General features: G+C 45.7%; 1 protein-coding gene across 1 annotated transcript in view; it reads left to right on the top strand.

Annotated features, from left to right (window-relative positions):
• The window catches only part of LOC119661325 (protein Wnt-10a), a 71,763-nt gene that overhangs the window by 22,979 nt on the left and 26,751 nt on the right, over positions 1-22,033 (top strand). Inside the window, exons 2-3 of the mRNA XM_038070623.1 lie at positions 6,045-6,192; positions 6,289-6,367. Coding sequence (XP_037926551.1) covers positions 6,045-6,192; positions 6,289-6,367 — 227 coding nt within the window. The remainder of the gene's footprint in view (positions 1-6,044; positions 6,193-6,288; positions 6,368-22,033) is intronic.

Here is a 22,033-nt window from a genome sequence, read left to right as displayed (position 1 = left end):
TAGTGCTGTGGTGCACCATTTTGATGCCACAAACTCCTAAGATCGTGACTGTTGTTATGAGAGCAGGGAGGCAAAGTCTAGCCAGCTCGGATCTACAGAGCCAGGCGATAGTATTCACGAAGGAAAGCAGCTCTCCCACCCTGCAGCTAGAAATCTCTCTGAGGTCCTCAAAGAATGGTTTACCCAGTTTTCGTAGCCTGATTCTAGCTAGAGCTAGGCAAACACAAAGAAAGTGCATGCGGGTTTTCCTTTATTCTCCGCAGCTTTGGCAATGCAAATTGTTGGGTATCCCGAACCTGGCGACATGGTCCCCTATGGGCCAGCATTCGCACTTGTCTGGAAAAAGGGCTCTCATGATCAGGCTATGTTATAAGCGAAGGACCAATCCATCAGCCCGCTAGTTCTCCTGTATGCCCGGGAACCCAGAGTTGGGTGAGCTTGAGTGTACCGCCCGCACTCTGTTCAGCGCGTCTATGCACTGACTCACCAGCCTGGAAGATTTTGTCGCTGAGTACAAGGCCTTAACGGCTGCCTGGCTGTCGGTGGCTATATTACGCTTGGGGGTCGGATCAAGCTCCAACCATCGAAAAACTTTCAATGTTGCCAGTACTTCCATTTGTAATATACTGGCGAAACCTGAGAGACCATACGATTCGGATACACTGTGTGTATTCAAAAAACCCCGCACCGACACCGACTCACAACCTAGCAACACGCCGCCGGTCTTCCACATTGCCCTGGTTGGAAAGTCCACAGCAAAGTTGCTCGTGAAGTTCAGCTTGCATGTGGCATAGTCAGTGGGGAATGCTCAGATTTCACGAGGTACTTCGTCTATCATGCTGCTGTGGCCATAGGGCTTCGCAGTTCCGGACTCACGTAGTCTGATGGCATTGCACGCTACAACGTATTTAATGTGGTGGTCTAGGGGAAGGAGATGCAGGAGTACGTTGAGAGTGCTACGCGGTTCTTTGGATCCTATTAAGCTCATCCTATTGCATTGTTCGCTCAAAGCTGGCTCCATAAAATAGAGCCGTACGTTAGGATTGGCTACACCACGGTGGTGTTCATCCAGACAACCATTCTCGGCCGGAGATCACATTTCTTTGCAGGCATAGAAGACTATTCGAGCCTTTTTAACCCTCAGTTCCATGTTCAATCTCCAATTTAGTTTTGGATCCAGGATTACTGTATATTGGGGGGAAGAACCAATTTTTGTCCATTCAGCCGTGGAAGGTGGAAGTCTGGTATTCTTGTCTTGGTGGTGAATTGCATCAGTTCCGTTTTGGTTGGGTTTATGCCGCGTCCGCATATTCCGGTCCACAGGTACACCTTTCGCAACGCTCCTTCCATGATGTCGCTCATAATGGACGGAAGCATCGCTGACACTAATATCACTAAATTGCCGGCAATCGTCACTACCTTCACCCTACTGTCCAATATTCGTAAAATTTCGTCTATCACTATTAACCAGAAAACCGGGTAGATGGAACCACCCTAGGGCGTGCCTCTTTTCATAGCTCTGGTTAAGTGGTTGCCTTCCAGATCCAAGTGGATTATCCTGGTACTTAGCATGGATATAATCCAGTGCGTAAGATACCCCTCCAGCCCAATATCGGTCAAGGTTTCCTTGATGCTGTTGGTACTAACGTTGTTGAAAGCTCCCCCTATATCCAAGAAGGCAGCTAGGGTATATTGCTTGTACTGCAGCGACCGTTCAACTGTGCTAATTATCTCATGGAGAACAGTTTTTGTGGATTTTCCTTTGAGGGAGGTATGCTGGGACTTAGAGAAAGAGATTCTTTTCATATTTGTCCTTAACTGGATGAACAGGACGCGCTCTAGGGTCTTCAGTACGAAAGAGGTCAAACTTCGCGGACTCATGAGTGCGCCTGCCCGCTTTTGGTACGAAAACCACTCGTGCGCGTCTCGAGGACTGTGGTTCGTATGCTAAAGAGATGCAGCTCTGGTAAATCCCAACAAGCCACGACGCAAACCTTCCCTGCTGCTTCTGTAGCATGACTGGCATTATGCCATCTGAGGCTGGAGATTTATATCCGGAAAAGCTTATTATAGCCCAGCCGATCTTATCCCCCGTGATCACCGATTTGATAGTTTCGCACAGCTGGGGTGGCCGAAGCAAGGCTCTGACTCACAGTCCTCCTTGTTGGCGGAAAAGTGCGTTTGAACTAGCAGCTCCAAGGTTTCACCTAAAGATTTCGTCCAGCAGCCTTCCGACTTTCCGAAAGGATGGGCCCTTATGTTCGCTGGACAGAATCTTGCTGAGCCTCGTGGAGTCGATGGTGCTTTTGACATTCTGAAAATAGTTCAACCAAGACCGCCTCTTGGCGGTCTTTATGACCGACTTGTACTTCTTTAGGCACTCCTTGTATGGCTTCCAATATTTATCCCTGTAGCAGATGTTGAAAATTTCTCTTATCAACTTCCTGAGGCTGAAGAAATCTTTATTCCACCACGGTGGCAGTGTCTTCTTACTACACTAGGTAGGACACGACACTTTAAAGGTGGTATCGAATGCCTTTTCCAGAACCCCGACTTTGACTCCAGTTCATCTGTCGTGCCAATCTTACCAATTTGCCTACCGGAGAGTTTGTTCTTAATTACTTAACCAAACTTTCTCTAGTTGATCCTGCTGGGGTCTCTGAAGGGTTTGAAGACCTCTGCGGAGAGATCTAGAATGTAAAGTATCCAACTGTGATCTGAGAAGGATCTCTCCAGTTTTCCATCCTAGGAATCCCATTGTCGGTAATTAGGGTGATATCAAGGACCTCTTCCCAAACATCATAGTTCTCTGGCCTGGGGAAACGGAACGTTGGTGTACTGCCCCTTTTACACACCGACAGGTTTAAGATAATAATAAACAAATAGATCACCTCTCTCATTGATTTCCGAGCTACCCCAAAGTTTATGTCTTGCACTGGCGTCGCAGCCTATCAACAGGTTGGCTTTCTTTGTTGCTATGGTGTTCGTCAGATATTGTAGTTCTTCTGGCGGAGTTGATCGGTCGTAAGCATGTAAGGCGAAGAAATATACTCGTTCTTCACTCTCGCCTGCTTCAACTTGACCGCTGGAACTCAGGTCCGAACACAGAACAGCATGCAGACTCTTTTTCGCCAGGTTACATGCTCTAGATCTGTCCTGATCAGCGTCTCCTGTGCTGTGGAATAAATTAAAATATTTGCTTTAGGGCCCTTTGATGTTTCGTTCACCTCCGACCCAAAGCTCCAGTATTAGTGTAATGTCGATAGGAGGAAAACAAGCACATTAGCCGGGCCCACTTCGAGTGCTGCAGATTTATCTGGGTTACCTTCAGTATGATCTGCTTGCGCCAGTCATCGTCTAACTGTCGAACCTCATCTTCCCCAATAGCTCGTTGGCGACTTCAGTTTTCCAGAGCACTTTTACCTTCGCGTTCCTGACTCCGAAACGTACTTTATATTTGACCTTTTGCAATGCCTCCAGTCACACTCCGTTTATACAGAGTAGAAAAGGTTGGTTATTTTTCTGACGTTCTCCATGGAAATCCTGGGGTTTTGAAGGCACGGGGATTAGAAGAGCTTGTTCTTATCCTTAAATGGGAGTCACTGGTCTCCTGCGAATCTTGTCGTCAGGGATGACATTGAGCTTTACGTCCCCCCAGGCGTCGTTGATCTTAGCGAAGCACGAACTGAGAAAGTCCCTGGAGAATTAGTCATTGCAAGCTATAACGTGGAACCCAGGGACAATCCGAGAGGAATTAAAGCAGCGAATGAATCCCGTATGTTTGCCTGCGGCGTCCAGGAGATCCTCAATGACCATCTCTGATAGCCTGGCTTCAACACTGGCTCACACCTCCGATGATAGTTTGCCGCTAGCCGAATACCAACCGCAAGTCTTCTTTCTCTTCTTTTATTTTTCTTCAGCCTTTGCTCATTCACAAGCGGGGTCGGCTTGTCGTGATCGGATTCGCTATTTGGCTCTATCGAATGCCTGATTTGGGTGCAATCTCGAGGCTTTTAAATCCCCATCCAACGTATCAAGCCACCATTGTTTAGGCCTGCTTTTGGTCGTTTACCATCGACTTCGATGTTCAGACTAATCATGGAAAGTGAATTCTGGTTAGCGTGAATTACGTTACCACCTACCATCGAAGGCGGCTCTCTCGCAACTTTTCCACGATCGGCGCAACCCCATAACAATCGCAGATATCCTCATTTCGAATGTGATCAAAACGTGTCACGCCACTAGTCCAACGCAACATCTTCGTCTCCATTAGTGCAAGATGCCGTTCATTGCCTTTTATAGTTGGCCAACACTCAGAACCATACAGAGCAATAGGGCGGACAACATTGCGGTTAATTTTAGATTTGAGACGTTCGTTGATACATCGATTACAAAGAACACCAGTTGTGGAACGCCACTTCATTCAGGTTGTGTTAATGCGTGAAGCAATTTCATAACGCAGTTCTCGATTGGCTGATAGTGTTCACCCGAGGTATTTAAATCGCTCAGTTCTGGACAGATCACTGCCGCTGACAGTGATTGTGCCTGTTTCATAGGGATCGGTCGTCGGTGAAGGGTTTCGAATTTCGTGGTTCTTCGGTTGACTGTTGCTGCGTACTTTTCTTCAGATGTTGCTTAGCATCTGAGCTCTTGCCCACTCTGTGATGTTTGCTCGACTTCGTCTTGAGATCGGTTGCGTTTCAGAGCGATGGGTTTCGCCTTCTGCTCGTCTGCCAGACGTTGGCTGTTGTATTTCTCAATAATCGCCTTGTATTTAGCGAGGTCTTTTTCATTCCACTCGTCGAAAAAACCGGCCACCTTATTCTTAGCAATCTTGCTGAGAATATGTATGGCCTTCTGGTACTGGGTCTTGAGTAGGACATTAGTGAACCTTCGCTTCTTATTCGGTTTCCCATGACCGCCGTTCTTGATGGTCTTTACTTTTGAGGGATCCACCAACGTCGAGGGTTTGGGGTTAGGAGTACTATGTCTGGTGCTCGCTACATCCAATTTGACGGTAGTGAATTCCAGGCTGGAAACCACTAGTCTGCCTGCCGCCTCGTTCCGGGAGGTCCCTAGTTTCAGCACCATGGTGCCACTGTCTCCTGGCTGGATTCTAGCAGCTCGCCTTCCGATGATGTACCTGGGATGACCCCCTCTTTTCTATTGTTGTTTTTTTATTTTTAAAATTGAGTTTATGTCTTGGTCCCAAGAAAAATTTCCACCCTGACTAGGTGGTCTTATTTGACATTGAGGGTGCTTATGATATTCAGAGTTTGCATACTAAAGACCAAGCTCCCCATTGGCCAGGGAGCCCTCGGCGTATGCTGTTCCACTTTGGCTTGGGGTTCTATTAGCACTTTCTCCAGTGCAGGCTATCCCCCGCCCGTCACACATGACCAGCAGACAAACAGATTCTCGTCAGTTAGATGAGCTCAACAGCTTACGGTAGGCGGGTCACTTAATCCGTATGGATGAGGATGATAGAACCCGAGAAGTCTATAATGGTAGAAAAAGAAGACGGAGCAGACCCTGCCCGAGATGGAACGATGGCGTAAGCCAGGATGACAGACAGCTTTTAGGAATATCGAATTGGTGGACCTGGGCCGAAAACCGGGATATCTGGAGTTTCTTATTAAGACAAACCTAGACCGGATACCGGTTGTTGCGCCATTGATGATGATGAATTTTCGTAATTCGGCAAGGAGGTGCTGCAATGGTGTTATGTTGTAATGTTATTGGTATTAGGAAGGGGAAATGATATTGACAACAAAGTACATATCGAAAGGACTTCATTCAAGATTATTCTAACAAGATGCGTGCGCGTAGATTTCCTGCTCAATTGGGGCTGAGGAAGCACTTCGCTGCATAAGCTGAAATAACGGAGGTAGGAATCATCTGAATATGCGATGCGAAAAATATAGAGTTATCTACATACATAAATATAAAGATAAACAATCTCTGATTATACCACATGCGCGACTTTTATTAACATCTACCCAACTTGATAATTAGCTTTCACGCCATTTTCCTCACTTTTCCAGGATGTTTTGTATACCAGACGTTCGAGTCACATGTCGCACAGTTCCTGGACTCAACAAGGACCAATTGGAATTGTGCTACAAAGCAAGTGATGTGACGGTGGCGGCACTTGAAGGTCTGGAATTAGCTGTAAAGGAGTGTCAAGTTCAGGTGAGTATCATTTCAACATCACCCCCAACTCACCCCCATCATTGGGTAATTAACAACAAAAAAGGACGAGCACAATGTCTAATGTTAATTAAAAAGTTTCAGTGGCATCGTTGGAACTGTTCATCATTAAGTACAAAGAGTAGAAATCCTCACTCATCAAATTTGCTTAAGAAAGGTAATTAGCGAAATATCTTAGACTAGAAAAAAAAAAATATTATGGAAGTTGAAGGATTCAGAGCGAACCTTGTGTGATACATGGTAATTTCAGATTAGTGGTCTTTGAAATGGATTTCAGAATAAATTTTTGGTTAGAAGTTGATTTAGCTTTTAGCTTCGGAAAAGTAGGTCAAAGAATTTCCCATATTGGGAATGTTTTTTTATCTATTCTAAAAGAATTTAATCTAAGAGGACACAATCTATGATCTGTGAAAAAGAATCTAAATATAGACCAACATTTGGAATAATGTGGCCTCAGTGAACAAATTTCAAAAGTGTTCCTCTGAAGCCTTATGATTCAAAAAATATCACCTCCATTTTTCCATACAAAGCAAAGAACTAGTAATAAGACTCTTGGATAATTAACTATTCTTAGATTTTATACACCTGCACAAAGTTGGTACTGATTTCTTTGCCACTGGAACCAACCAGAGATCAACCTGATTTCCCTGACAACTAAAAAAGCTTTGCATTTCATGCACCTCATATGGAGTCCGCAACGGTACCAGGAGTACGTTTTCCATGTGAGTGATCAAAATGAAAGGCGGTAGAAAGTGCAAGGTTAAAGCGTATTATGGATCCATGCGATCACATATGATAGAAGCGGTACCTTGCATCTCTGTCCGCGATGCATAACACCTCGAAATCTGATACAGAATCCTCTATCGGAAATGTTTACATCGTGGGTGATATCATATTTCTTTCGGCTCGTGTAAGGACGTAGACTAGGTTGTCAGCTGTATTTCAGATTTTTATGATATTTTAACATGTGCGGTTTCATGCATGACGTAAGGAAGATACTCTAATATTACGTCTAATAATCTGAGCTTGATTTTTTTAGTCGAGATTTTACTGTATTGAAGCTCGGTAAATGGAATAAGATAGAAGTTCGTCAATCGACCCAGTGGGTTGTGTAATCATTTCAATTAACACGAAGACTTAAAGTTAAATCTACTTCTTTACACCCTTACTGCTATTTGACCACATATGCATGTACGTTGCAAAGCCGATGGAATGCTATTAGTGGGATTGGAGTAATCAGTTGTCGGATTTTGATTTTAATCCACGTTGCATTTGGTATCAAACATAAAATGTTTTACCTAGTTACGGTATTTGTGGTACCTTCGTGGATGTAAAAGACTTAACTTTTTGCAATGTTAACCGAGGTTATTTGTAGGTATTCAATTACCTGTGCCAGTAGATTCCTTCCCGATATTTTCAACGCTCTTCAGAACTGACACTGCAGAATATTTTCTGCAATTTTACTAAAATTTGTTTGCAAAATCTGTATTGAACTCAAAATTTCGTCTATGTGTGCATCCACCCTTCATTAGTAATGAAAGGGTCAATTCAAATTGACAGCAATCGGAATTACTTCATTGCAACTTCGTCATGGTGCATTGTCAGGTCTCCCATCCAGTGGCAATGTGAATACCCGCTCTCATGACTTCTTCGTTAATTGAACTGATTAAAATACATCGACTGGTTGAAACCTGACCTCCATATTCTACTATAATCCTTCTAACTCCTTCCTTAGTCGAGTATCCCATTGGAACCTTGAATGTTATTCCCGAACATAATAATTTTCGTAGCCTCTCCCATGGAAGATTATCGCTTCCTAAGCCTGTGGGAAGATGCTTATCATCATTATCTCTGTACACAAAAGTAGGGATCATACACTCGCCAGGGATAATCGTTCTACTTCCCTCTTTTCCTTCTGTTCCGAAGTCCTTAAAAGATAAATACCGACCACTGGATGACTGTGTGATGCACCTCCTTGTCAAGGGCATCAGCCCATACCTCCGCACCATAGAGAATGCTGCAGCCCTGTCCGCGGCTGCTTTGATTTGCTCGAAGAAGCTCATCTTCGAGTCGAGCGTTAAACCAAGGTATTTAATCGCTGGTTTTGACTCTATAGTCAACTCGTCGATCGATATGGGACGCAAGGTCGGGATTCTCCTTCTGGTCAGGATGACTACTTCGGTTTTTTCCAGCGCAAGGTTGAAACCGTGAGCAGTCATCCATCCGCTTACCCGTCACATCAATATGCCAAGTCTGTTTGCGCCTGTTCAACAGTGCGTTCGGCAACAAGTGCCGCAAAGTCGTCTGCATAACCGACCAGGCGCGACTCTTCAGGCATATCGAGTCTCAGCAGACTATCGTAGGAAGCGTTCCAGAGGTCCGGCCCTAGGATAGATCCCTGCGCTACTCCCGACGTGATTTCCATCCTCCTCTGGCCCTCTAGCGTCTCATAGAACAGGGAGCAGTCTTTCAGATAATCCCTCAATATCCCCAAGAGATAGCTTGGCACGTGAAAGAAGTTCTCTAGTGTGCCTAGAATATCTGTCCATCTTACGGAATTGAAGGCGTCGAGATCGGCGGCTGTGTGCCCCGGCTCGATTAAACGCATCTACGACCTCCATAACAGCATCCACTGTAGATTTCCTTGTTCTAAACCCGAACTGCCTTGCGGATAAGTCCCCGGCAGCACGGATCGCTTCAGCGAATCTACCCCTGATGAGCTTCTCGAGCACTTTTCCGGCCGTGTCAAGCATACACAGCGGTCGCTATGCAGGCGGGAGCTCCAGGTCTCCTTTACCCTTACTGATCAACGCGAGTCTGGCCACTTTCCAGCGAGAAGGAAAAATGCCCTCCTTCAAGCACGCGTTGAACGCTTCGAGCAGCAATTCTGGCCGTTGGCGGAACACCAGTTTGTAAACTTCCGCCGGGATGCCATCAGGACCTGGCGCCTTCCTGTTTTTCATAGTGAGAACCGCTTCTTCGAGTTCTCCCATTGTGAAAAGGGGGCAATCCACGACGCTTTCCGCGTTGTTTACATCAACCCGTACAGGGTGTCTGGGGAACAATGCCCGCACAATGCGGTCCATCTGGTCGGTGCTCAGTATGCAGGGCTTCCGCAGAGCCCCGATTTTCCGAGTGACAAGCTTAAAGCCAAGTCGCCACGGGTCATCATTTACCTCATTTACAAGATTTTGCCAGCCGCGAGCTTTGCTTTTATTTATAGCACTGCGGAGACTCCTTTTTGCTGATCTATGATATATTGTGCCTTTATGGCACATTCCTCCTCGTTGGTGTACAAACGTTGTGCCAAACGGTAGAGCTTATGACACTCCTTCCGTAGGTCGGCAATTTCCGCCGTCCACCAGTACATAGAAGGCTTGTCGCGCCTGGGTCCTCTCCGGGGCATGGAAGCCTCACACGCCGTCGTTATCAGATTCAGCACTTAATTTACGACGATGTCAGCTGCGACACCACCACCCCCCGGAGTGCCCCCCAGCGCGGCCCTACCTGCTCCAAGAGCCTCGACGAACCTTCCGATGCTCGCCTTCGCGACATTCCACACGCAGGGGGAACGTCGTGTTGGTGCTCGCCGGCAAGTAGCGTCAAACACTTCGAACGCAATGTACTGATGATCACTTGCCGAGAAGTCTTCTAGGACTCGCCACCCGTCCACCGATGATGCCAGAGATTCCGACGCAAAAGTGATGTCGGGAATGCCTCCTTCACAACCTGGGTGCCGAAACGTTGGCGCGGATCCGGTGTTTAAAATTACGAGCCCGGTTCTCGCCATTTCCAGAATCCGTTTCCCTCTGGAGTCTGATTGAGGCATGCCCCATTCAAGAGCCCAGGCATTAAAATCACCGCCAACCAGGATTCGTCCCTCCGTGCTCGAAACGGCGTCCTCCAGAGCATCAAGCCGTCGCTGAAAGTCCGGAATCGACTCATTCGGCGTCAGGTAAATGCTAAAAAACGTTATCCCTAAACACCGGATCCAGACAAATCCGTTCCCCCGGCCTTCGGCAAGAACACGAAGTCGAACGTCGTCCCGAACCCAGATGGCAGCGGTGCCGGATAAGTCGAGATACCATTGCTCGCTAATCAGCACTAGATCAGCATTTACTTCCGCAGCGAACTGTGCTAGCAACTGGTGAGCGGTTGTACTCCGGTGCATGTTAATTTGCAAAATGCGGATCATGGCGTTCGCACCCTAGCCCTCTCCAATTCCGCCCTGAAGATCGGACACCGTCCCGAGCCCGCAGTGTGTGCGACGCTTTCGCCAGACGCGCCACGATCCCTGCAGAGAACACAACTCTCGCTTTCCTTGCAAGTCTTCGCTTGATGACCCGCTTGGCCGCATCTCCGGCATGCAAGCTGCTGACGTGTGTCCATAGTCCAGACACCTGTAGCACTTGGTGGGGACTATCCGCATTCGTACCCTGCATACTACCCATCCGATTTTGATTCTCCCGCTGTTAAGGAGTTTCCTCGCATATTGCTCGGGGACATCCACCACGGCAAGTTTTTGGCCTCGAGCATTTACAGAGGTAATACCTACCTGGGCATTGGTTACCTCTGGACATTCACGCTTTAGCGCCTCCTCTACTTCGACCTTTTCTGTGAGGCAGTCAAGATCCCGTATTTCTAGAGAGCACATGGGTTCTAGGCTGGAAACAAGAGCCTTCTCCCCCAATAGCCCCTTGGCCGCTTCGCAGAACGTGCTCTTGCTGGTCGTCTTTGAGCCCAGTTCGACGAGAACTCCACCACTCCTCGTTTTCCGTATCGAAAACACCTCTGCTCCGTTCTCCTCGGGTTTCATCCTGTAGCGGATTTCACTAAGGACTTCCGCAAATGTCTTGCCTTCCGTCGGCTTAATGAGTAGAGCCGACGGTCAAGTCCTTCTTCGTTTCCTCGTTTTTTCCGCTACTGGCTTTGGGTTGGCAGCCTCCTTGTTTTTGGACAGACGTGTCTCTGGCGACGGAGTCCGTTGTTTCTTTTTATCCTTTTTCGCCTTCTTTTTTTGGGCCTTGGTGACTACTTAGATAAAGTCTCCTTCAGGCACGTCGTCCTCTTTCCGCTTTTTCCCTTGTTCACTTTGCAGAGGGTTATCTGCGGTCCGGTTGACGCAAGCAGCATTCTCAGCGGGGAGTGCGATTATTTCTGCTCTACAATCGTCTTCCGCTGCTCTCCACGTGCGTCTATAAAAGCAAATGCGGTCCAGTAGTTCCTCCAGTTCCATCAGCCCGTTTTTGACGCCTTTGCTGACGTTTCTCTGAAGGAACGTTGCCGACCGCATACGTTTCACCACTGCTGCGCACTTTCTGATGAGCCTTTCCTCTTCGGCTCTAGTGAGGACGGTCGAATGCACTTCCACTTGTCCAAATCCATCTGCTCAGGACTAGCGTTTCTCACTGAGCTTACTTCCAAAACAGGGGCACTGCAAGGTAATGGAGTTGCCATCTCCGCCCGGTCAGTCGCGCCACTTGATGAGGCTTCCTCTTTATTTGGGCGCCCCGGTGTTCCATCGGGTATATCAGCCCTCGTTGCCTCTTTCACTCGCTGCGGTGAACGACGCATTTTTGTGCTCCGCCCAAACGCACCCAGCTCTTCCTCCTTGTCTGTTGTTTCGTCGTTTTTTTTTTATCATTTTCAGAATATTCTCCATGAAAAAGGTACCAGCGCATCGTGTGCAAGGGAGCGGGCTGCAATAGTCAAGAACGGGTATACCCTCGGGGACACATCCCCTACCCCAGTTCCCTGAGGCCTGACCTACGCTTAGCTGATCCCGGAATTCACGGACGGATCAGCGCTCGCTCGGGGCAACGCGGTCTACTAACACCAGTTCAATGCACACTTCCCGACCAGGGTCCCGAAGGGGCTGGCTCCTGATACACGTCGCAACTACCACCTTGGCAGAGCTACGCTCACATCACCCCGTCGACACCGACAGAGAGTTGTCGACGGCTCCGGAGACTCCCAGTGTGTCCCGACGTGTGCCGGTCATTTGCGGTTCGCTCTTCACCGAGATTGTTTTTGATATTGAATGGTCTCGAGAGTGATCCTGCTGCTTTTATCTGGCCTCGCACATTTGTCAAGGTCCGCCAAGTCAGTGTTATCAATTGCGTCGGGATACCGAGTTCTCTCATGGGCGTGTACAGTTTTATCCTGACTATGTTATCATAGGCGGCTTTAAAGTCGATGAAACTGATGCAATTGATGTCCATATTCCAACAGTTACTCCATCGCTTGCCACACGGAGAAGATCTGATATGTTGATGATTTGACTGAATGAAGCCTCTTTGGTATGGGCCAATGATGTTCTGAGCATATGGGACTATGCGACCTAGCAAGATAGCAGAGAATGTCTTATAGATGGTACTCAGCAACCTGATATAAAATAAAATTTCTGCACTGCATGATATCCCCCTTTTTATGTATAGGATAGATAACGCCTCGTGCTAGTCGTCAGGCATTGAGTCGCTGTCCCACACTTTGATCATTAGTTGATGAAGTGCTTCGTGTAGTTAGTCACCACCATATTCATTGGCTCCTGACGACTTATGGCTTTTAAGCCGATGAATTGCATGGACTGTTTTTTCTATACTTGGTCGTGCTTCCGTGTCTGGTGTGGTTGCTCTCTGCAGTTTCCAAGACCGTTGCCTACGCGGATGATCTCCTCATTCTTGTTGAGGGGAACAGTCGACTAGAGCTCGAGCAGCAGGGTACTGAGTACATGCGCATCGTTAACGCGTGGTCTCTTAAAGTCGGTGTCACGGTCTCAGTGGAATAAACCATCGCGATCATGTTGAAAGGCTGCTTACGTCGTCCACTCTTGCTTAAACTCAATGGAGTTGCATTGAAATACCGGCAGAAAGTGACATACTTGGGAGTCGCGGTCGCGACACGCATGTCCTTGGGTCCGCATTTGCGCGAGCTCAGGCCACGCTTGACTAAATTGGTGTGTATGTTAAAGCGTATCATGAGTGATTGATAGATTGTGCTCAGTGGAATAAGTTGAGCCGGCTTCAAAACTAAAGTCGATTCGAAGAGTACTTATTGCGAGTTTTGATTTGACACCCCACATGACTATATTCGGCAAACAAAAATTTCACACCCCCTTTCCATGGAATGTTCTACTCCACGGCATGCACAGTTTCCACCTCTCCGCCAAATTTCATATCAAAACGGTTAACGCTTCCTGCGCTAAGTCCGTGTGACTGACAGACAGACAATAAACCGATTCAACGTATTGGATGTGGATTGGGGCAGTGGAATTACGAACACCAGGGGCCGTATTTCGCTTAAGGTTTTTGCGAAGCTGGAATTGATCCGTGCAAACACCGGAAATGCAGCCACTTTTCGAGGCACAGGTTTGGGCTCAATAGTCGATTTGACATATTCGAGTACCACATTGGGGAGAAGAGTGGTCTGGTTCGTTTTTGAGCACTACACTCATAAGGACCACCAGGCAATTTTCCTCCAGATCGAAAATAGGCGTTCCTGCAAAGCTGGAAATCAGGACTGGTCCGTGGAAACCTTTGAAGGGGATGCATTTACAGAGATGCTACTGGGAGGCCATGAGTCCGATGGAGAGACTTCATGAAAAGGGGAAAAGATGATGAGGCCCTTAATGAGAACATGCAATGCTGTCATGTGGAGGCCGCGAATCCTTACCAATGAGTGGACATACTTTCGCGTGGTTGCGGGCTTCATGCTTCCGACCAAGGAGGATCAGCCAACAATTTAGAAGAAGACCAGACCTCGACGAGAAACGGGAAGTATGCGAGAATTTCCTGAGTCTAGAGCGACAATGTTTCCAGGCACTTTGCACGGAGGCAGACCAAAATCCCTTGGGACCAGCGTGCCACACAGAGTGGTTTTTAAGATGATAAGAGGGCGAAAATCACAACTAGCCAGCTGGGAATGGGGAAAAAGGACTCTGACTAAAATGGGTGTCAGTAGTTTTGACTAAGCTCGTCGAAAGTTACTTCTGGCAAGAGATACTTTGGTACGATGTGGATGATGGACCAAAGCAGCACACCGTTATAGTTGGTGTACCACAAGGCTTACTCTTAGGACTTCTCCTGTGACACGTGATGTACAATGGGGTCCTTGTCCTTTCCATACTAAAGGAGACCAGGAAAATCGGTTTTGCAGATGAACTAGTCTTGGTTGTCGTGGCGAAGCAACCTGAAGATGTTGAAGCGTATGCAAGCAAAACCATCAACGCCATTAAAATGTGACTAGAAATGGTTCCTTCCCCTCTTCCACCTGACTCCCTTTTGCCGATGGTAGAGTCGTGGCTATTTGTCCAGAAACGTGTTCCGTTCTCAAGACCTGTCTGCCTTTTGTGTTATGGACTTTGTGAAAAGCATGTTCGCCATTTTCCTGGGGACGCCTCTGCAATCACCACTCTTGGATTTCGTAGTGCAGAAAATCACGTTTACTATTCCGTTGAACACAATGTGAGTGACTGTGATATGCGGGGAAAGCAGAGTTATCAATAAAGTCAGAATCCCGATTTCGGAGATGGGCAAAGATTTTACATTACTTTAAAACTTGTTAGAAGTCGGGAATAAATTAGTTAGTTAATAATTGAGATGGTGGGACTCTGGAGAGTACTGTTATCCCTCTTGTGGCAATGTGCTTTTATACTCTCGGAAGCCAAATTTTAGCAGGCACAAAACCCGTGTCGGGCTGCCTCTGAGGGCAACCGCAAGGCGTATTCTCTTGACCTGGACGCCGGTTTCTGAAAAAATTCTAGCTTCAAGATTTTGGTCTAGGTTAAGGAGCATCACAATTGTATAATGCTACGAGCCAATGGATATATTGGAGATGGATGCTTTCTACGAGCAATTACATGCAGTTCAGGGGAGGCTTCCACAAGACGACATTTTGATGGCTGATTAAAACGAAGGCAACACCTTGCTAGGACAAATGATTGGAAAACATGGTCTTGGCGACCGTAACGATAATAATAGGATTTGATTTGATTTATGAAACTTCCACGGCCTCGTTATTGGTGGGACATTGTTCGAACACAGAGCCTGGCATAAGGTCAGTGTTGCGTTTTAATTGACCGACACCGAGCAATCGAATCGACCATTTCGTTATAAACGTAACGAGAGAGGCGCCGACATCGGTCTCGAAAGGGATAACTATCTGATAGCCGCTTATGTTCACCTGCATGTTGCGTCCGCCACTTCTCGTAGGGTTGGAGAGCGTTCAATGTCGACCGTTTGTACGATCCAGCTGACGCTCTGGAGTGGGAGAACCATATTGCTGATCAGACAACGGATACACCGAGTAAGCCGCTTGACAATATCGATAAGCATTGGGCTACTATCAAAAATGCTTTTTTCTCATGAGCTACACAGGTCACGTCGGTCACGTCGCAAAGGGGCGCCATAAGATCTGGCAGACGTTGAAAGTGCTCGAACTTCAGTGGTTTGCTGGTCAGGGTAGCGGAAAATGTCGCAGAACCCAATGATTTCAGAAGTGCATAGCGCATCACTATCGAACCTGCATACGTCATTTTGATGGCCTTATGAAGGACGTTAGCGATAAACTCCATATCCACGATGACAAGCTGTTGAAGAACCGCCGTCCTTTCATTGGCTACTTGCGCGTTTGGAACAGCCAGAAGTCACACGGAGCCTGATCAGGAGAATAGGGGGGATAGGGAAAGGTTGTCATCGAGTTTTTGGCAAAAGACTCGCGAATGAGGAGCCGGTGTGACAAGGCGCGTTGTAATGGTGGAAAAACCACTCGCCTGTTGCCCCAATTCTGGCCTCTTCCGACGAATCTTTTGGAGTTAAGTTCTCAGGGTTTGGAGGTCTCGATACTGATTGATTGTCTCACCTTGTGTGAGTAATTCGTAATGGATGACACTCTTCGAATCGAAGAAAACAGTGAGCATCGTTTCAACAGTTGATTTCGCCTGGTGAGCTTTTTTTGATATTGGTGAATTTTTTGACTTCCACCGGGGCGACTCCACCTTGGTTTCCACACCGTAGCTATAAACCTAAGACTCGTCACATGTGATGGTGGTTTTCAAGAAGTTTCCTTTAGCATTAGCCACTTCCAGGAGCTCCTGACAATCCTCCAGACGATGCGCTTTTTGATCCTTTGTCATCAATGAGGGAATGAAGTTGGGTGCAACCCTTGTCATTTCCAATTTGTGGGTCAAAATCTCCCGATATGTCGTAAACTCCCAGCGAATAAATGACTACTTTAGATATTAAAGAATCAAGTACCTATAGTTGCCAAAAGCCAAATAGGAAGTGAATTTTTCCGCACCGGAGGGATACTTCCGAGAAAGCCTGCTGCATCCATGGGGTGCCAATATATTCAATAGGATGTGGTAAAATATATGAAATAACCAAAATAGACCGTCAGTACATCTAATAGCAATTTAATTAACTTGATGTTGGCTATGGTCAGGAGGACCTTATTCAATAACTTAATTTCTTTAACACCAACCTCACCACCTAACCAGAACAAAATATATTTACAGTAACATAAAAACCTTACAAATGCCACCAATTGACTTCTCACAAAATAAATCATTTCTTCACATAAGAATCATGAATTATCTGCTCCTATCAGCCCGGACACAGGCAATACATTAGCCAACGTAAGAATCCATTAATCAACTCAAAATAAATTGATTTTCAGTTCTTCAGTTCGCGATCGCGCCAACATATTACCAAAACGCTAACACCAATTACATTAAAATTTAATTATTTCACGCCATAACATATCAGTGCGTCTCGTATGGGGTTCGATGATGAGGTCACAGATGTATCTTGGACACCAAGAAAGATCTTGCTGAGATGGCTGATCGTGTGGTGGTGATGTTGCTGATGATGACGATGATGATCAATCAAAAAACGGGAATGCCTCAAAGAATCAAGACATAATGGGCATTGTGGGCTGTCTTATTCAGACGATCGAATGATCATGAGAGGGTCTACTGCACGTATTCATGGGTCGGGTTTAATGGATCTCATACCACGGGGTATAATCATTGAACAATATTCAGATATGCATTGATGGACGACCAGTATTGGTTCCCTTAATTCAATTCTTCGCTATTCAAAGAATGACCATCACCACTCATGACCATTGATATGGATACTTAGGATGTGTGCACCTTTAGATATTATTGACAGTCATGATCATCCTCGATCACTTACAATTAATCGATAAATAAACCATAAATGGTGAATGGACTGTCAATAAAATTTTGATTGCTGTCAATCGATCTGTGGATATAATTAAGTTATTCTAATAATGCGATTCTTGATTCTATCTCGTAATGCTTCCTCTTCGATTGGCATGATCATGCCATTCTATGACAATGCAGTGGAGCTCGTCCGGGGTTCTGAAATCTGAGAACTGAAAGGTTTTTATTTTCATACTGTTTGGTGGAGCAGCTTGAAATTCCGATAATTAGGAGCTTATTATATTGCGTGTAGGATATTGATCAGCATTGGTTTCTAAGTGGCCGGGTTCGAGTGTAAGTTCGGCTATGCAACAGGAAAATTCTGGCTCCGAGAATCTTAAAAAATAGTAGTATTCATATGACTTTTTTGGATGTTTATGACGTAAAAGATTTACGAACAATTCTTAAGGTAATCTATTATAAATTACCCGGAAAATTCAATTCATAGTATCATTGGATTTTTCATCTTAAGCTCTCCCTCTTGCCCTCTAATAGAAAAGAAAGCTGATGTCTTCTAAGGGATAATATAGAGAAGACTGCGAAAGTTGATAGAGACGACACTTTGGTATCCTTATTAACCTTGTCAAAGAATTCTATAGCATATTTGATACTAGAGTATGAGATTTTTAGCAAAATATTGGAGAACAGCGTGATCGAAGTAGTTCATAGATGTTCATCGCTTCCCTATATACGTTTGCAAATGCGGCATAAGTAACCAGAGCGAAAACTGCCTTCTACCGCAAGTCATTTGCCTTTTTTTTGTAAACTTGGGTGCTTAGCCCACAATGGACTATAGAATTTAAAAAAAATTTGGGGTAAGTTGCTTTCTAATTTGTCACCCGATATAAAGTGGAACCAGGCTCAGTATGCCTCAATCCTTAAAAAAATTGTCAGGAGGGTAAATCCAGTCCTTGGAACTTCCGTCTCATCAAATTCTCGTCTGAATCCGCACCGACATTTTGCTGAAACTAGAATAGTATAATGGAGTGGAGTGTCTTTAACCTGACCACCCTTCCCAAGCTGGCTGGTTGGTAGCGTGAGGATGCTAAAGCAGGATAGGAGCTATAAACGCTGCGTGTCATTAACTCCTGAGGCAGGGAACGCATTGATTGAGGATGTGATCCGTCGTGAATGTTCCCTTTCGATCGAGGCAGTCGGATCCTTAGTTTCATGGCTCAACGCGCGGGGTCCAGCCAGTCAAGCCATTATTTTTTCTGCTATCACTGATACGCGTGACATTCCCTTGTTTAGTTTGTTTTTAGGTTCCGGTGCAGATCTGCGCATTAGGTAAAAGCACACGCCAAGTTTTGGATAATGACACAAGACGGACTGAAAGGATCCCCTACATTCCCGAGCCTAGCTAGAACAGAGGCAGCAAGCGCGTATTGATGTAGCACTTCACTGGAGCTTCAATACTTGCGGAAGGACCTTCGCTGTCAACTTCGTGAAACTTTAGGTGTTTGGCACAACTTCCTCTCAAGGTCGACTCCGGCCAACTCTTATGATTTTACGCCATCGCTCGATCCAGTATGCCATTACAAAGCACTGAACCTTTGATCTACAAATTGCCTTCCCAGCGGCTGTTTTGAAAAATCGTTCAGGATTTCAAGACTAATTTACGTTTCCAGGGCTCAGCAGTTATGGTCCTTGAGAAGCCAGTAAAAGTTCTCTTCGTCGGTTTATTTTGATATACCAATATGTGCGTTATTCACACAAAATGTTCGTGTCGAAACGAGCGGCGTCGAAACGTTATGTTCCCGTCACTATCACGCCAAAGGCCTTTCAATTGACCCGCCTTATTTGTCCTGAACGCGCCTAAACGTTAGAATTCTGTTTAATTCAAGAAACACCAATCACTGGAAATGGTTGTGAGCGTATTCCAGATATAAGTCGAAGGTCCAAATTTCCATTTGGTTACGTTTTGCATAAGCCCTGTGAACGCCAATAGACAGAGCTAACGCGTATTTTCCCAATAAATAAAACGCCGTGTATTTTAAAGAGACTTTGGAGAATCTTATAGACCAAAGAGAGAGTCCTAGCCGTTGGGGAGTGCCGTCTCCACTCAAGGGGGACGATCAGACTCGAGTGTACAATTGGACTCATCAAAGTAGTTGTTGCCAGGAAGCATCACAGGAGGTTATCTAACACTATAGAAGCTGGGATGGCCGTCTCAGAGCATAGAAGTAGCAGTGCAAATGCTGTTAAAGGTAATTTGCAGTTTGCTCCCTTGCAGAGCTTCATTGTGGTTGCGCTCATATCGTAAGGAGAGCTCCTTCTGGGCTCAGTAGCGTTGGGTTGCCCATACTAATCGTGCGCCCTACCCTTTAGTTGCTGCAAAGGTGTTCAATAGGCTTCTCATTCACTTGTATGAATCCTGAGCCTGCACTCACCAAATCAATTCGTTTCAGAAGAGGACCGGAGGATTATGTCTACATGGTAGTACTTACTTTAAACCGCCTTAATTAATTACGTTGGTGTTTTGCACTGTTAAATAATATATTATGTCTTACCTCTTCGATGAAACTAGCCAATTCCGCCCGGAACTGCTGAAATTGTTTTTAAGAAAGTTAGTCAGTCAGTTGAATCTCCCGGAGAAACTGTATTTGGAGTTGATATTGGTATATTTTTACCAATGAAATACGCTCTGGTCGTAGATTTCTGGAGGTGAAGCGTCAATTTTAGCTAGGAAGGATGGATATATGTGGGGGAGGTGAGACAGTTTCCTTAAGGACAGTATCCTGAGTTACAGTAATTTAAATAGCCTGGGCAGTATTTCAAGGTTAATTAGCGCTAACCCTAGGATCCCTACATCAACGTAGCTTTCGCCATGTATGACATAAGAAATAGCTTCGCAAACCTTTGTTGGATCTGCAAGCTTGATAAGTGTAGCTTCGAAGTGGCAGGATGTCAGTATTTTTGACAAAGTCTTCCAGTCTACTGTTAAACATGGCATTGACAGTTTCAGTTAGAAAATTGATTAGAGTAATTAATTGGACACCGATGGTTAGAATAGCTAATGTCCATTAAGTCCGTCTTAGCTTTTGGTATAGGCACTATCTTGGAAGTCCATGAAACTACTTTGACACTATGCAACGGGCAAAACCTTCTGCTGTTATACCTAGTTACCAGATATATTAAGCGGGGGACATTAGATGCTAATAAAGGAGGGTGGGAGGCAAAGAATATGTCCCGCAAATCGGCAGATATTTCTTTTGCAGAAGCGACATTTTATGGTTTCCAAAGACATGATATGACAGTGGAGGTCACCATTTTCAATATGGCACAATGGACAGAAATATTGACGCAGTTACGTATCGAGATTTCGAACAAAATAGCAAAGGTCGATTCAGGGTTGTTAATATGTCGAGCAACACCAGATAAGAGAAGTGCAATGACAAATCATCTAAAGGCATTCGATTTTTTTAGTATTTATTTTCAGTGCAATCTAGCTCGCCTCCTTATCAAGCCACGCGGCTAATATTCATGATACAATAAGGCGATGTCATCCGAATAGTGGAGGTATTTTAGGTGATCTATTGAAGCAATATGCAACCCTGGCTCTAATAAAAGCTATTGTCATTTATTCGGAATACGCCTCCTGCATAAGGAGTCCCAGATACATTTTGTGATTGCGCTATTCAAAGCTTTCTCGAAATCGATAAAAAGCAGATGAAGCGATAATCTAAACTCTGCATACCGTTCAATAATGATTCGAAGATTATTTATGTGGCCGGCTCAGGAGATCCAGAGCGGAGACCTTCCGGACCTCCTTAAAAGATTCCAAGATGATTTTAGTTAGTACGTTCTGACTGTTATGTCCTGGTGGTGTTGCGTCATTACTCGTCATTTAGACTTAACTTCACGATCTTCTTAAGACGTAGATTGTGAATTTTGTGAACACAATCAGAGTCCTGCTGTGACAATTAGCAACGGTACCAGTCTACATTGAGTGCATGGCTCAACATTCATACTGGTGGATGCAAGACTTACCCAGATCTCTACCGAACTGAGCAGTGTGGCATCCAAATTGTAAGCGCAACTCCGCGCTTGAGCCACAAAGGTCTCTTGCCCGCTCGAACGTTACCGCAACCAAAATGAAACTCTCACTAGGTGGCCAACCGCTTATAACCGGGGTAATACCACATGCCTCAGGAATTTTTTTGAGGTATATGAACTCAGACAGATATCCCCGTTTCCGTGGTAGCTGATAACTTCTGGTCAGATGATCGCCCTAATTAGACCTTGGATCATTCGCTTAGTGTATCACGACCAGCGAGTCAAAGTAAGTACAGCATTTGCTGGTATCACTATCAGGAGGTTTCCCTCGCCACTTGGTTTCGGTTTGGCCGACAGGGTTGCTACTTCGTCTTCCTCCTCGCCACCAAAGGGCACTAGTGTTTTCAGACAGCAGGAACGCAAAAACTCTTTTAGCTGGCACGTTGTGTGCTGACCTGTTTTATCCCTTTCTTCTGCTTATTCAAATAATTCTCAGATTAACAGCATTTACAGATGTGTCAAAGTAAGAACTCTGCAGAAACTGAAGGCGCTGCTACGAAAGGGGAGGACCTTCAAAGTTGACAGACTTATTTCGTTTGAGTG

This window comes from Hermetia illucens, chromosome 1, assembly GCF_905115235.1.
Source record: "Hermetia illucens chromosome 1, iHerIll2.2.curated.20191125, whole genome shotgun sequence".
NCBI classification, from domain to species: domain Eukaryota; kingdom Metazoa; phylum Arthropoda; class Insecta; order Diptera; family Stratiomyidae; genus Hermetia; species Hermetia illucens.
Note: the sequence above shows the minus strand (reverse complement) of the source record. Positions and strands in the feature narration are given on the sequence as shown.